Source organism: Miscanthus floridulus, chromosome 2 (genome assembly GCF_019320115.1).
Source record: "Miscanthus floridulus cultivar M001 chromosome 2, ASM1932011v1, whole genome shotgun sequence".
In the NCBI taxonomy this organism is placed as follows: domain Eukaryota; kingdom Viridiplantae; phylum Streptophyta; class Magnoliopsida; order Poales; family Poaceae; genus Miscanthus; species Miscanthus floridulus.
Genome location: NC_089581.1, coordinates 3,182,760 through 3,196,634, shown reverse-complemented (window position 1 = coordinate 3,196,634; position 13,875 = coordinate 3,182,760). Strand labels below are relative to the sequence as shown.

General features: G+C 47.4%; 1 protein-coding gene and 2 pseudogenes across 1 annotated transcript; 1 reads left to right on the top strand and 2 right to left on the bottom strand.

Moving 5' to 3' along the window:
- The first annotated feature begins 1,050 nt into the window (after window positions 1-1,050).
- Window positions 1,051-4,289, top strand: LOC136537661 (uncharacterized). The gene has a single exon (XM_066529620.1). It carries the CDS (start codon window positions 1,394-1,396, stop codon window positions 4,145-4,147), a length of 2,754 nt encoding a protein of 917 aa, XP_066385717.1. The 5' UTR covers window positions 1,051-1,393; the 3' UTR covers window positions 4,148-4,289.
- On the bottom strand, window positions 4,039-6,505 carry LOC136537662 (L-galactono-1,4-lactone dehydrogenase 2, mitochondrial-like; annotated as a pseudogene).
- A 1,244-nt stretch (window positions 6,506-7,749) lies between these two features.
- Window positions 7,750-8,306, bottom strand: LOC136535970 (MFS18 protein-like; annotated as a pseudogene).
- Between the last annotated feature and the right edge of the window lie 5,569 nt (window positions 8,307-13,875).

Here is a 13,875-nt window from a genome sequence, read left to right as displayed (position 1 = left end):
TAAATTGGTAGCACTGGGTAAATTCCCCATGAGTTACTGTTTGCATTTGCAAGTAATTAGAAACATGGACATTAAAGTGGTTGATGGGGAGTGGAATAACTGCATCGTGAGTTCATTTGAGATTTGAGATTTCATAGTAGTTGGACATGTAAATGCAAGATAATGCAAGTAATTTGTTTCATCTCAGTATGGTTGCCATGTATCTTCAGCAGAGTATTACAACAGATACCAAACCTAAGTCTACATATAGGGAAGACATAAGTAGGAGAAAATAATAAGAGCAGTTTATTTTCACTCTAACATGGACCTTAAAGAGGGCCCCTACTCCACTTTTTGGAGGCAGAGTAAAAAAAATAATTCAACAGGTCTTAACTCAAACTCCCACTTTATGGAAGCCTCCAATTCCCCCCCTTTGGCCAAGAAGCAGGTTTTTTTTCACTCTTTCATCTATTCTTCAGTCCTGTCTTGAATAGAAGCTCTGTAACTGATTTGGGCTCCATTTATTGACTACTGCAATTGGCAAGTATGGAGCTAAAACCCTCTACCAGAGCGACAACAAAATTCGGAGAAACTACAAATGGTTTTCTAGCAATCTAGCTTCAGCAAATGGCGACAACCAGGAACACTTGCGGAGAGAGAAATTACTGTTGTCCCCTTGCAAGATTCTTTTCCAGGAATGACTGTACACGCCACACGGACACGGCCCGGTCGGAGACGCTCGCCACTTTTCCACACGGCGTATCGCCATGAAAGCACCACCGTTTTGTGCACCGAAAGTGTTTGGAGTTGCCAAGAAAAACACTCCCGCAGCACTGTAGCAGACTAGCAGGGCAAGCTCCAGACGCGGATAGCCGCTGTTGATGCTGACCACGAGCCGCCAGCTCCGGCGGCGCCGGTCGCTAGTGTCATTTCGCTCAGTCTGACGAAAGGGATATTACTTGAGCGAATATATGCCGACCACAAGTGGCAGAGGCCATGGAAACTCCGAAAATGAAAGTTTCCTCCCACTACTAGGAAACAGAATTGCTTTCATTACATACGATCTGGACAAAAGAACATGTAAATGCAGCGAAAGATCCGAGATAGTTACATCTTACATGAACAAAGAAACAACATAGCACTTACACTGGGATCCGGATATCCCAAGAAATTGCAGGAGTAAACAACAGAGTCAATAGCGAGGTCAAGGCAAAGTCACGGACGCCACTGGTAGTACCAGTCCGTCACCGTCCTCAGCTCAGCTACTATTTTCTGGGAATGTACCACCACGCCGCGACACGATCCCGACGCGGTCACGGGCCCTCGCTCCACGCGGCGGAGCTCATTCTTAAAATCACCGCCGCTTTCCACTAACGTACTCGTCGTCGGAGCTCTACTTTCCAAGCAAGAAAGCATGCCGCAGTCCCCAAGCTCCAGACGCGGAGAGACGGAGCTCGTTGACGTTGACCCCAACCGGCCACCTGCTCCGGCGCCGGCCGCTCCTCCGCCGCCGCTGCCCGGAATGGTCACCACGGCGAGGGAGGCGGACGCTTACTTCCTCTGGGAGCTGCGCAAGTACGTGCTGCTGCAGGCCATGCTGGCGGCCAGCGTCACCTACTCGGCGGGCCTGAGTCCGCCGGGCGGAGTCTGGCCCGACAACGACAACGCCGGTGCACGCCTCGCCGGCGACCCGGTGCTCCAGGTCACTTATGCCCGCCGCTACGGGATCTTCTTCTACTTCAACGCCACCGCCTTCGTCGCCTCCATCGTCACCATCAACCTCCTCCTCATGCAATCCCTCAGCCGCCACCGCGGGTGGCTCCGCGCGCTCCAGGCCGCCATGATACTCAACCAGCTTGGCCTCATGGGCGCCTACGCCGCGGGCAGCTGCAGGGAGCTGGCCATGTCCGCGTACGTCGTCGCCCTCGTGGCCCTGGTCTCCTCCTATGTCTGTGCCCACGTCCTGCTCTTCGTGCTGTGCGCCCTGAGGAGGCGCGGCGCCGGCGCAGACGACACCATGCCAGACGAAGAGCGTGGGACCGTGGAGCGCTCACGCAAGTACCTCCTCATCTTCGCGACCCTTGTGGCGACTGTGACGTACCAGGCCGGGCTGAGCACGCCAGGCGGGTTCCTGTCGGACAGCCAGGACGGCGACCACCTCGCCGGGGACCCCATGCTCCGCGGTCACCACCCGGACCGCTTCATGGGGTTCTTCTACTTCAACACCACGGCGTTCGTGGCGTCTCTGGTGGTCATCATGCTGCTCATGAGCCGGACCGTGACCCGTCACGGGTTCCGCTCGTGCGCCCTCTGGGTGTGCACGGGTGCAGCCTTGATCGGCCTCACCGGTGCGTTCGCCGTGGGGAGCAGCAGAAGCGTCAAGACATCCATCTATGTCGTTGCCCTGGTGGTTGCTGTTCTGTCGTACATCGGCCTTCAGGTTCTGGTGTTCTTCTGCGAGCCTGTGAAGAACTGGGTTGACAGTGTCCAAGGCACGCTGCAAAGGTATCTGAGACTGGACCAGATCGAGCCACAGGATCCCCGGGTTCGTGCAGTGCATGATCCACATGAAACCGCCGAGGCCGACCAGCTTCTCCAGAAATCCCGCATGTACCTGCTTCTGCTAGGAATCCTTGCGGCGAGCGTCACATACCAAGCAGGGCTGAACCCACCGGGTGGCTTCTGGCAAGCAAAGGCTGCTGATGGTGTGCATCACTATCTAGCCGGTGATCCAGTTCTTCACATCACATATCCACGGAGATATCTGGTTTTCTTCTACTGCAATGCCACAGCCTTTGTCGCGTCATTGGTTATACTTATCCTCCTCCTCAGCAACATATTCAGCACCCAAGGAATCAAGTACTGTGCATTGCAGGTCTCCATGATCATGGACCTTCTTGGGCTGATTGGTGCCTATGCTGCTGGAAGTTGCAGGCAAGTGTCCAAATCCGTGTATGTCTCCGTGCTTGTCATTCCAGTGTTCCTGTATGTTGGCATCCATGTCATGGTGTTCATGTTAGAAGTCTTCCCAAATATTGCCAAATGGAGGAAAATTGTGAGGGACAGGCTGGAGGAATCTGTGCCCAGATGGCTCAAGAAGTTGTTTGAGCTGCCGCCAGAGGATGATGAGAACATGAAGTGGAAACTGGAGAAGAGGCGCAAGCTTCTGCTGCTCCTTGCCATTCTTGCAGCAAGCCTAACCTACCAGGCAGGCTTGAGTCCACCTGGCGGCTTCTGGCAAGAGAATAAGACAGGCCATGTCGTCGGCAACCCAGTGCTCAATGACAACTACCGACGTCGTTACATGGCTTTCTTTTACTGCAATGCAACTGCCTTTGTCTCATCTCTAGCCATCATCATGCTGTTGGTGAACAGAAAGCTTTCGTCGAGAGGAATACAGTCGCACGCGCTCAGCGTGTGCGTAGTCCTTGACCTGGTTGGGCTCATGGGTGCATTCGCTGCTGGGAGCTCAAGGAAGGTATCCACATCCATATATGTCCTCGTCCTGGTCTTTGCAGTTCTAGTCTACATCACGCTCCAAGTTGTTCTGGTTGTGTCCGAGTCGGTTGAGGGTCTCTTGCAGAGACTCCTGTCCTTCTTTGACATAACAGAGGGAGAAGCTGGTTTCATATTGCCGCATACAGCAGTCAACAATGGAGGGCCACGAGATCTCTGGCATGAAAAGTTGCCCAAATACTTGTTGCTCCTCGCAGCACTTGCAGCTACTGTCACCTACGAAGCTGCCATGAACCCACCCGGTGGCCTCTGGGATGATGGCCAAACTGGTCACGTAGCCGGTGACCCGGTCCTTCGGAGCAGCTATCCAAATCGTTACAAGGCTTTCTTCTACTGCAATGCAACTTCTTTCATGGCGTCTCTTGTGATTATGGTCTTACTTCTGATCAAGCGAGTATGCAGAGAAAAGCAGGCCATCTTGGCGTTGCACACCGCCATGATACTGAACTTGTTTGGCCTCATGGGTGCGTATGCTGCTGGAAGCTGCAGGAGACTGAGGACCTCTGCTTACATCCTCGCATTAGTGATAGGAGTGTCTGTGTACATTGTTGTTCTTGTCATAGTGTCCATAGGTATCGCGAAACGGCTGAAAGGAGTAATGGATGAGCTAGTGGAACAAGTGATCTGGTGCTTCTCTGTAGAAGATTTGTAAAACCTGGGTACATGAGCATGAAAGGTGTCATAAATTGTACATACTTTTTTGAATTTTGGATAGGCTTACAGATATGACTTATATTATAATATTTTCTGAAGCATTGTTGTAATTTGAATAGTAGGTTTGTACTATCTCTAAGTCTGGCTTGTTTACGGAAAATTCCATGCTGGATTGATGTTTCCTTCGGCTTAAATTAGCTATCCTTGCAAATACAACCTTCTAGGTATTCTCCTTTCTATTCTACTAGTGTTAACTGTAAGGAAAGATGTATGTTATATAAGGTATCCTTGATAGTACATTGCTAAAAAAATTTAGATCACGATGGGGAAAAAACATAAATATTTGTGCCTAAGTATCCTTGATAGTACATAAGCCTTTGGTCTTCATGGCTTTCATGGCATAACTACTATAATAGCATCTGCTCACCAAAATCAAAATCTCACAATAGTATCGGCTTGATATAATGTGCTACTGCTCAAGCTATAATGAGTTAATTTCACAAAACTACAACTATTTGTGCCCAACAGCACAAGTATCTAGGAACTACCAGATAGCAATTTCACAGACCTGCAACATTTTACTAGACCCACATGTGAGCCAGACAGCCACAAAGTTATGTGTGTGGACCCACACATGGATTTGTGTGCCTGACATGTGGGTCCATGGAGAATGTTGTAGGTTTGTGAAACTGATCTCAGGTGTTATGGCTCCTTAATAACTTGGCATTAATATCTGTAGTTTTGTAAAATGAATTCTAAGTAAAAGCTTCCAGTTTTTTGCCAATATTTTCAGGAAGTGTTTTTCGCCAAAACTCAACAGAGAAATATTGCCCTGAACATTAGCAAAGAGAACACCATAAACATTCGAATTTGGGGTATCAAACCATAACAAGTGTGCGTACCTATATTTTTCCAGTGATTCGCAATAAAGGTCCTGAACATACTCCCTTTCCATACTTTGATGTCAATTTTGGGGTCTCCACTTTGAGGGAGGATTGCATTGGAAAACAACAGCTGTGTCAGTATATGCAACCCACGAGTACTTAATATGTTTGTTTTGGAGAGCCACTTCCTGCATAGGAGAGAAAGGAAGAAATTTGAGGATATTACAACTGCACAGGGAAAATAATTTTATAGCAACGTAATTATTGACACCATGAGACATTACTTGTGTTTTTTCTTGACCTCACCTGCATTTGAAACGAATGTATGATCCACAAGCTCAAGCTGAGGTCTTTCTACACTTTGAAGAGTAACTTCTGCGATGACACCTAGGCCACCAAGTCCACAGCGAGCAAGATAAAACAACTCATGATCCTTCTCCCTTGATAACTCTCTATTGTCCCTTTGGCAGGGGTAAGCAGTTTCATGCTAATGGCTTGCTCATCAACCAGAGGGAAGCTTGCACCAGTGCCATGGGCACCAACCTGTGTTGAATCATGAATAGGCCTGAACTGGGTAAGTAAGTCACAATTGTACAATCTGCGAAGGAATACTGGGACCGGCTACAATTGGAGATCTCAGGAATTCGGATAGGATGATGAGAAGAGCTTTCTCAGTATAGAAGGACCCTATGAAACTACTTAACTACTGTCTACTGGTAAAAGGACCATCAGATTCTGAAACACACATTTCAAACCCATCAACAGGCTTATCTGATTCCAGATAATTTCACACATTTCACAGAAATCACCTACATCTACATGTTCTAGTCTCAGCTGTTAGCGTTGTTAATCTATGACACAAAGATAAACATCTCCTCGGAGCTTGGAATAAGAAATTTGAAAGGTGGATATTTCTCTGCAACAGACCTGAATGAATGAATCCTCCGACCTGCTGCTCCCGAATGGACGCAAAGTTCTCCAGCCTGTGTCCATGTTCCTTGAGCACGTCGGCGAGCTCCGAAACACGTATCGCCTACACCGTGACGGTCTTCTTCTGAGCATCAACATCGATCAACTTGTCCATGAGCGCGACGCCGGCCTGAGCATGCGTATCTCGCGGCGGCGAGCGCGCCCTCAGTGCCGAGAGCGAGTCTGCCTGCAGGAGGACGCGGGCATGGACCCCGTGGTGCTGCTCCAGACCTCCAGTTGGATACGGCGTGCAGGTCCTCCGGCAGCGGCGCGCACCGGAACGGAACGGCCTTGTTGTGCAGCTCGTCGGCGGGGAACGGAACGGAGTAGTAGGTCGCGGCGCCGCAGCCGAGGAGCAGCAGCGCGTAGCCTGCGCACTTGCGGAGATCGGCGTCGGAGGAGACCTGGGAGGGGGGACGGAGGAGAGGAAGGTGGTGGTGGAGGCCGATAGGGATGCCGCCGCCGCGGCGAAGGCAGCGGCGAGAGTGGAGGAGGTGCCGCATCGTGCCGTTGACCGTTGGGCGCCGCGGCCGGGGCTTTTTACATATTTACCATTATTACGATCGCGACTTACAGAAATCGCACTCTTAGAATGACGCTTACAAATTTAGCCGTTTTAGTTCACGCTCCTTTCATTTTTACCACTTTCACCTATGTGGCACGCCAGCTCGTGCTGACACGCTGCCCCCGGCACGGGAAATGACCCCGCTGCCCCCGGCCATCTTTCCCTTGCTCCGTCTGTCCGTCCCTGGCTCCCTGCATGCGACCCTGCATGCGTCCGTCCCTGAAAAAATGTGTTTAAAGTACAAAAGCAGTAATATTAGATTTGTGTTTAGAAATACTTTTTAATGAAACTTTTGTTGACACAAATTATTATATATTACAAGAGAAATTAACGGCCAAAGTATAATTTTGATGACCACATTCACATAAGTCAAATCTCGCTTTCTATTTTGAGATGTAGGGCCGAGGAGCCGGAGCCGCAAAAGCATGACTTCTTTCTGGCTTCTCACAAATTCGACGTAAAATGTTACAAAACTATTGTTGGAGCCGTTTTTGCCAAATGTTTTTTTAAAATGGCTTTGGCTTCACTAAAAAATCTTATCCACTCCCTCCATCTCATAGTAGTTGACCTTCTAGCCTTCTACCTGCCCTAAATTAGTTATCATTCGTATTTTTCAACGCAACTTTGTCTTTTCCAATATATCTTTATTTCTATTTCTCTCTTTCTCATCTGTGCAACTCCTCTTGATTCCTATGCCCAGAGCTAAAACGTCATCTATGGAGTATTTCATAACGCAAGTCCAGTTTTAGTGGGTGTGTGGGTGTTTCATCCCAATGATTAGATTCCTTTCTTTAATTTTGCTTGTTTGTTTTTGTTTCTCTCTTTTTTCTTCTGTTTTCAGTTTATAATGGAGTGTGTGTGTGTATATATATATATATATATATATATAGCCAGTAGGGACTCAGTCGCCTCCTGTTTCATCAAAGAAAAATGTGGAAAGGGAGTGCTTCAGTGATCATCCATTCATCCTAAGTCCGTAACTATTTGGATCTTGCGATGCAAAGGGTTATGCCTTTTTTTAGCAGAATGATCCTCAAGCTAAAAGCCGCTGGACAAAGATTAAACCAGAATGCTCTCATTGATGAGGACCAGGCGCTCAGTTTGTCGAGCAACTGCTCCCCGTGCTAAACTAGCTTGGTTAGTTGGTTGCTGGTTTTTCTTTGCTCTTTGTACTTCCTCTTCTCAGTTGTGCATTCGGATTCTAGTGACAACTGAAGCTTGATGAATACGTAGTACACGCCACAAACTCCTCGAGCTCTTGTTTGTGGCAAAGCCGGGCATGCCGCCGAAGCCGCTGAAGCCCGGGGAGCCGGGCATGCCGCCGAAGCCGCTGAAGCCCGGGGAGCCGCCGCCGAAGAGGGGCATGCTGCCGATGCTGCCGCCGCCGGGGAAGAACGACCCAGGGAGGCTGCTGCCGCTGCCGGGAAGGCTGAACCTGGGAATGCTGCTGCCGCCGGAGGTGCCGGGGAGGCCGCCAAACGCCGGGGACGCGCCGCCGCCGAGGCGGTCGAAGGGCGGGAAGGTCTGCGGCTACACCACCGCGTCGTTGTCCGCCTTCTTCTCCGTCGTCGTCGTCTTGATGTTCCTCGCCTCGGCGGTCGTATCCAGGGCCAGCAGAGCCGCCGCCGCCGCCGCCATCGTCTTGGAAGACCTCGCCATCGCGCTCTCGGCTCTCTCTTCTTGCTTGCCTGCTCGCTCTTGTTGCTCTCTCTTCTCTTGCTGTGCCTGCTGCTGTGGTGTGTGGTCGTGAGAGAGAAGTGGCGAGGCAGGTGCTTTATAGCGGGGGAGGCGGGCGGGCCGGCGGGGGGCATTGAAGGCGGCGCAACGCAGCGCGCTCATCGGCTGGGTCACATGCAGGGAGCCAGGGACGGACGGACGGAGCAAGGGAAAGATGGCCGGGGGCAGCGGGGTCATTTCCCGTGCCGGTGCTAGCGTGTCAGTACGAGCTGGTATGCCACATAGGCGAAAGTGGTAAAAATGAAAGGAGCGCGAACTAAAACGGCTAAATTTGTAAGCGTCATTCTAAGAGTGCGATTTCTGTAAGTGGCGATCATAATAATGGTAAATATGTAAAAAGCCCCCACGGTTGGGGGATGGGGGTGACTTGTTGGGCTCATGGGCCATACGAACTCCAACATGTACATTTGGCCCACTGGATTTCAAACGACCGGCCCACGAGTTAGAAAAGGATTTGTGACTTGCCAGGCCGTTGCTCCTGATTCCTGGGCTGTTCGGTTCGGTTAGTGCCGTACGGGGAGCAAGAGAAATATAGCCCAGCTCAAAGACTAATCAGGCCACGATGTGGACGTGCACTTGCACGCAATACGGTGGTGGTTGGACCCAGTGCCGGTCCTAGGATTTTAAAGGCCCTCCGGCGATCTCGTCGTAATGGCTCTTGACCATGTATAAAATCTTATAATATATAGGCACTAATTTTACTTACAAAACGAAAGCAAATTCAATAACATATTTTTAATTTAATATGTCTGATAATTATCGAGAAACAATATAGATTAAGGAATATATTTGTAGATGTATGATAATTATCGAGGAATAATGTAGATTAAAAAAATAATATATTCGTTTTTTTTTCTCACCCATGACAAATGTTTCTTAGGTAATATTATAAAATTCTAACATATAAATTAGAAAAAAATATGATTATATGGGTACAAAGTACTAGAAGTCTGGAATACTATACAAATAATTAATTTGGATTAAAAATAAAAAGAAAAAATACCTTGGGCCTAAACAACTAATCGGTGATCGCAATTCATAAGAAGCAAAGAATCGCAATTCATAAGTCTAGCTCTTCGCGGCGGCGCAGCTCGCCAGCTCCGCGCGTGTAAGGCGCACGTCCCGAACTCACGATCAGAGTGTGTTGTGTGCAGCGTGACTCCTCGTCTCCTCTATACCCGAGGGCCGTGGAGAAAGGAAACTAAGAAAGAAATGTTAATGTTGTCTTTTTGGACCGCCTAGCCAGTTCTATGTCTCTCTTCTTATTAGTTTGCTAATGCCTAATGGATTATAGGACCTGAGGGTTTGTATATCTGGGCTTGGGCCCCTCCTCCGCTTGGGCCCTCGGCCGTCGCACCTCCTGGCCTACCCTTAGGGCCGGCACTGGTTGAACCGTGCCAAAAAGGTTATAGCCGGAATCGGATTACAAAAATCCATATAAATATATATATATTATAACACTTCTGGCTCTCTTTAACCTAGGGCAACCCCTTTTTTACATATATTGGAAAGAAGTAATAGAGTTGAAAATGTTAGAAATGCATATACCGTGAACATTCCAAATTAGAAAGACTTCTTATTCTTACCATCTTCAACCTAGGGCAACCCCTTTTTTTATAATATACTAGTTAACATCATGTGCGGCACGCAAGTGCTTATAAGATATATTTCGTTTTTATTTTCTATTTTCTAGCTTGCTTGCTGATTTCTTTCTAACCTAGTATTTTTCATGTTTTTTTTTTAAAATCAACAATTTTGTATACTTATATCTGTAATTTTTTTGTATATAATTTCTCGTTTTATACATTTATAAGCATTTTTATTCTTTTTTGCTTTTTTTAATCTTTGTATTGCACGTATGTTGTGGCATTAGAGTTGCTTTTTTATTTTTTATCGGTGAGTCCAGTGGTGTCTCCAGCAGCTTGCGACTCCTTGTCGCGCTCTATTTGGTGGTTGAAAGGTCCTTGTTTGATTTTTTATAATTGATTGATAACATTTAGGTGGACTAATATGTGTGATATGCGAGATACACAGGAGATTAGTCCACAGGTGATGGTGTCATGAAGGAGCTCATTGCATATGAGACATGACATGGAGTCATGTAATCAAGTTGGAGAAGATCAAGATGAGGCTTGGCTCGATGGACCGGTTGTAAGTGTGAAGGGCAAGTCGGAAGCTTTAAAGTGATGGACCGCGAGGCGGTGAAGCTTGGGCAAGACTTGGCGCCGATGGACCGACGCAACGGTAAAGAGCAAGTGAGGTCAAGATCGATGGACCAACACGATCATGTGATGATATGGAGTGGATCATGTCATTCTTGGTCACGTTGGTGCATGTGTTGCACCGGAATTGGAGGAGATGGAATGGAATGCGCAAGGCAAAGGTATAAACCTATAGGGTATTTCATTTCACCGGTCATATGTGTATAGAGAAGTTTATGACCAGGTTTAGGATAGATGACCGTACTATTAAGAGGGGCAAACTTGTTTGCATATCGGTCATCTAGTGCCACTTGAGCGATCTAACTATGCGACGTTCTAGGATCGAGTAGCGTGGTAAGAGCAAGTGAAAATCCTTTGAAAAATATTTGGAAAATGCTAACACACATGCATATGGTGATGTACACTTGGTGGTGTTGGCACATTTGCAAAGGAAAAGAAGTTGGGGGAGTTTTAGTGAAAAACTTGTTCTGGAAAAGAGAGGAGATGATACTTGTTTTGAAAAACTGCTTTTATCCTTTGTGAATTGGATAAAAGGGGCTAGTGGGTTGTGTAGCCCTCTGAATAAGCTTTCCAAAATATCCAAGATCATCGAATTTGGAGTTCGGAGTTAAAAGTTATGGACAGTTGAGTGGAAAGAGGTCTGGCACCAGACACTAGCACCAGACTCTTTAGAGACGCGTCTGGTGGCACCAGACGTATCAAAGACGCGTCTGGTGGGTGCGTCTAGTGCATGTTTTTAGCGCGTTTTGAGCAGTTTTCAACGGACGCTTGGCACCAGACGCTCCGTGGTTACTGTTCATGCGTCTGGTGAGTGTTTCTAACGCGAGGAGAAGGCACCAGACGCATCTGGTGTGGAAAAACACATTCTAGAGCTCTCTGGACAGCACCAGACTCTGCACCAGACTCTGCCCCAGACTCACTGCAACGTCTGGTGCAGCGTCTGGTGCCTACGCAGAATACCCAGTGAAGAGGCTAACGGCTAGTTTAGCCCTTGGGGCTATAAAAGAAGTGTGTGGACGGCCATGGGAGAGGGTTAGCACCCTTGGGACTTGGTGTCCATGCTAGGGGAGTGCTTGGAGAGCCCTCTACTCACTCTAACCTGATAGTGATCATCTGATTGAGTAAGTGAGCGATTCTAGTGTGATTGCATTGAGAGAGTGCATCGAGTGGCACTAGGTGATCGTGTTGCAAGCCGATGGTGCTTGTTACTCTTGGAGGTTGCCACCTCCTAGACGGCTTGGTGGCAAGGGACTCCGTGGAAGCACGCGTGGAGATTATGCGGTGCTCCGGAGGAGAATTTGTGAGGGGTTCGTGCTCGCCCCGCGGAGATCGCGAAGGGCAACACTAGTAGAGCGTGTCATTGAGTTACCACACTTGTGTGTGGGTTCGCTCGTGGTGCCTTTGAGAGGCATGCCTTTGAGAGGCATTGGCTTTGGGAGCCATATACTGGAGGAACCACCAAGGTGCTGGTCGACACACCGAGGACATAACTTGGTGGCAACCAAGTGAACCTCATAAAAAAATCACCGTGTCAACATTGTCTACTCTTCTCAGTGGTTTGCTTTCTCCGATACACAAGCCTTGTATTTACATTGATATATATTGTATGCTTGTGTAGTTGCCTTTGCAATTAGTTAGCTTGTGTAGCTTGCTAGTTGCCTTCTTGCTTGTGTAGCTAGAAGTAGAACCCTTGTCTTGCTTAGTTTGTGTAACTAAGTCAGTTGAGCTCTTGGGTTTAGCTTGTGTAGCCTTATCCTTGAGCATTGTTAGTGAGCTTAGATTGGCTTTGTGCTTTTGCTCACTAGAATTGTGTAGGTGCTCTCCCCGCTTGCTAAAGTACTAGTTGCTTATGTTTGTGTGACCTTGCAAGCTAGTTTTGTTAGGAGAGCATAGCTAGCCCGGCACCTTAATTCTTGTTTAGGATCTTTTATAAGGTGCTTGTAGAGTTATAGATAGAGGGGTGAAGTCTTGGCTAGTCCGACGGATTTAATTCCGCACTTATATCGGTTAGCCAGAGCGATTAGTTTTAAAAAGGACTATTCATCCCCCCTCTAGTCCGCCATCTCGACCCTATAAGTGGTATCGGAGCCGTGGTCTCTCTATTTGGTCTTCACTGACCGAGAAGATGACATCTAGAGGGTTAGATGATGTATGTGACACACGCATTTTTTATGCACACACTTTGCACGGTGGAAACACCACATGATTGATCATATTCGTGCCATGGGACCTAAGTTTTGGTGGGTTGTCACAAGTGGTCTCACCCATGTATTGGACCATAAGACTCTAACCAAAGCTTAAAAGGTTCTATTTGAACTTGATTCCGATGCTTATTTGTTTCTAATTGAAGCTTTGAGTTTTGAGCACTTTTGCAAGGTGAACCACAAGAGAACCGCCCATGAGCTATGAGACTCCATCAAGCACACCTTTGGTGACTCCTCCACATGGGATGATGGCAAGTTCAAGAAGGAGGATGGGCCCAAGGAAGATGCTCATGAGTGTGTTGAGCATGACCACAATTTGGTTGTGGAGGATTGCTCCAACTCATGGTCAAGTGATGATGATGATTCTTCTACCACAAGTTCACTTGACAAGATGGATGATGATGCCTCAAGTGTTGCAAGTGATGATTCTACTCCAAGCACACTTGATGGTGATGGTGATGATTCATGCTCGGTTGATATTGCTACTCCAAGCTCATCCACTACACCACATTGCTTCATGTCACAAGGTGACACAAAGGTATCAACTTGCAATGTGATTGATCATGATTCATATGATGAGCTTGTTAGTAGACTTGCTAGCATGACCATGTCTTTAGAAAATGAGAAAGCTAAAACAATAAAATTAGAAGATGAAAACTCATTTCTAAAGACCACATGTGAACAACAAAAGCATCTACTATATGTTACTACTTGTTCACATGAGGAACTTAGTGTTGCTCATGATAACTTGCTACAAGATCACGCTTTTCTCACTAAGAAGCTTTCTAATGAAATTAAAACTAGTGAGAGCTTATCACTTGGGTCAAATGATCAATCACATGTTACTAACCCTTGTGATGTAGGCAAGAAGCATGTATCCACCTCTTGTGATGTTTTACTAGTTATGCCATGTTCTTCACATATAGATGCTTGTTCTACTTCTATGTCTTGTGAGACTGACCTTTTGAAGGAGAACAATGAGCTCAAGAGTGAAGTGAAGAATTTGAGTGACAAGTTAGAGAGGTGCTATAACTCAAAAGTCACCTTTGAGCATATGTTGAAGACTCAAAGATACTATGGTGACAAATGTGGTCTTGGGTTCATAAAGAAGAAGATGACCAAGGTTGGTTTGGGCGGATTGCAAA

Excerpts from the sequence above, each read along its gene's own strand:
- LOC136537661 (XM_066529620.1), top strand. The coding sequence starts at position 1,394 with ATGCCGCAGTCCCCAAGCTCCAGACGCGGAGAGACGGAGCTCGTTGAC.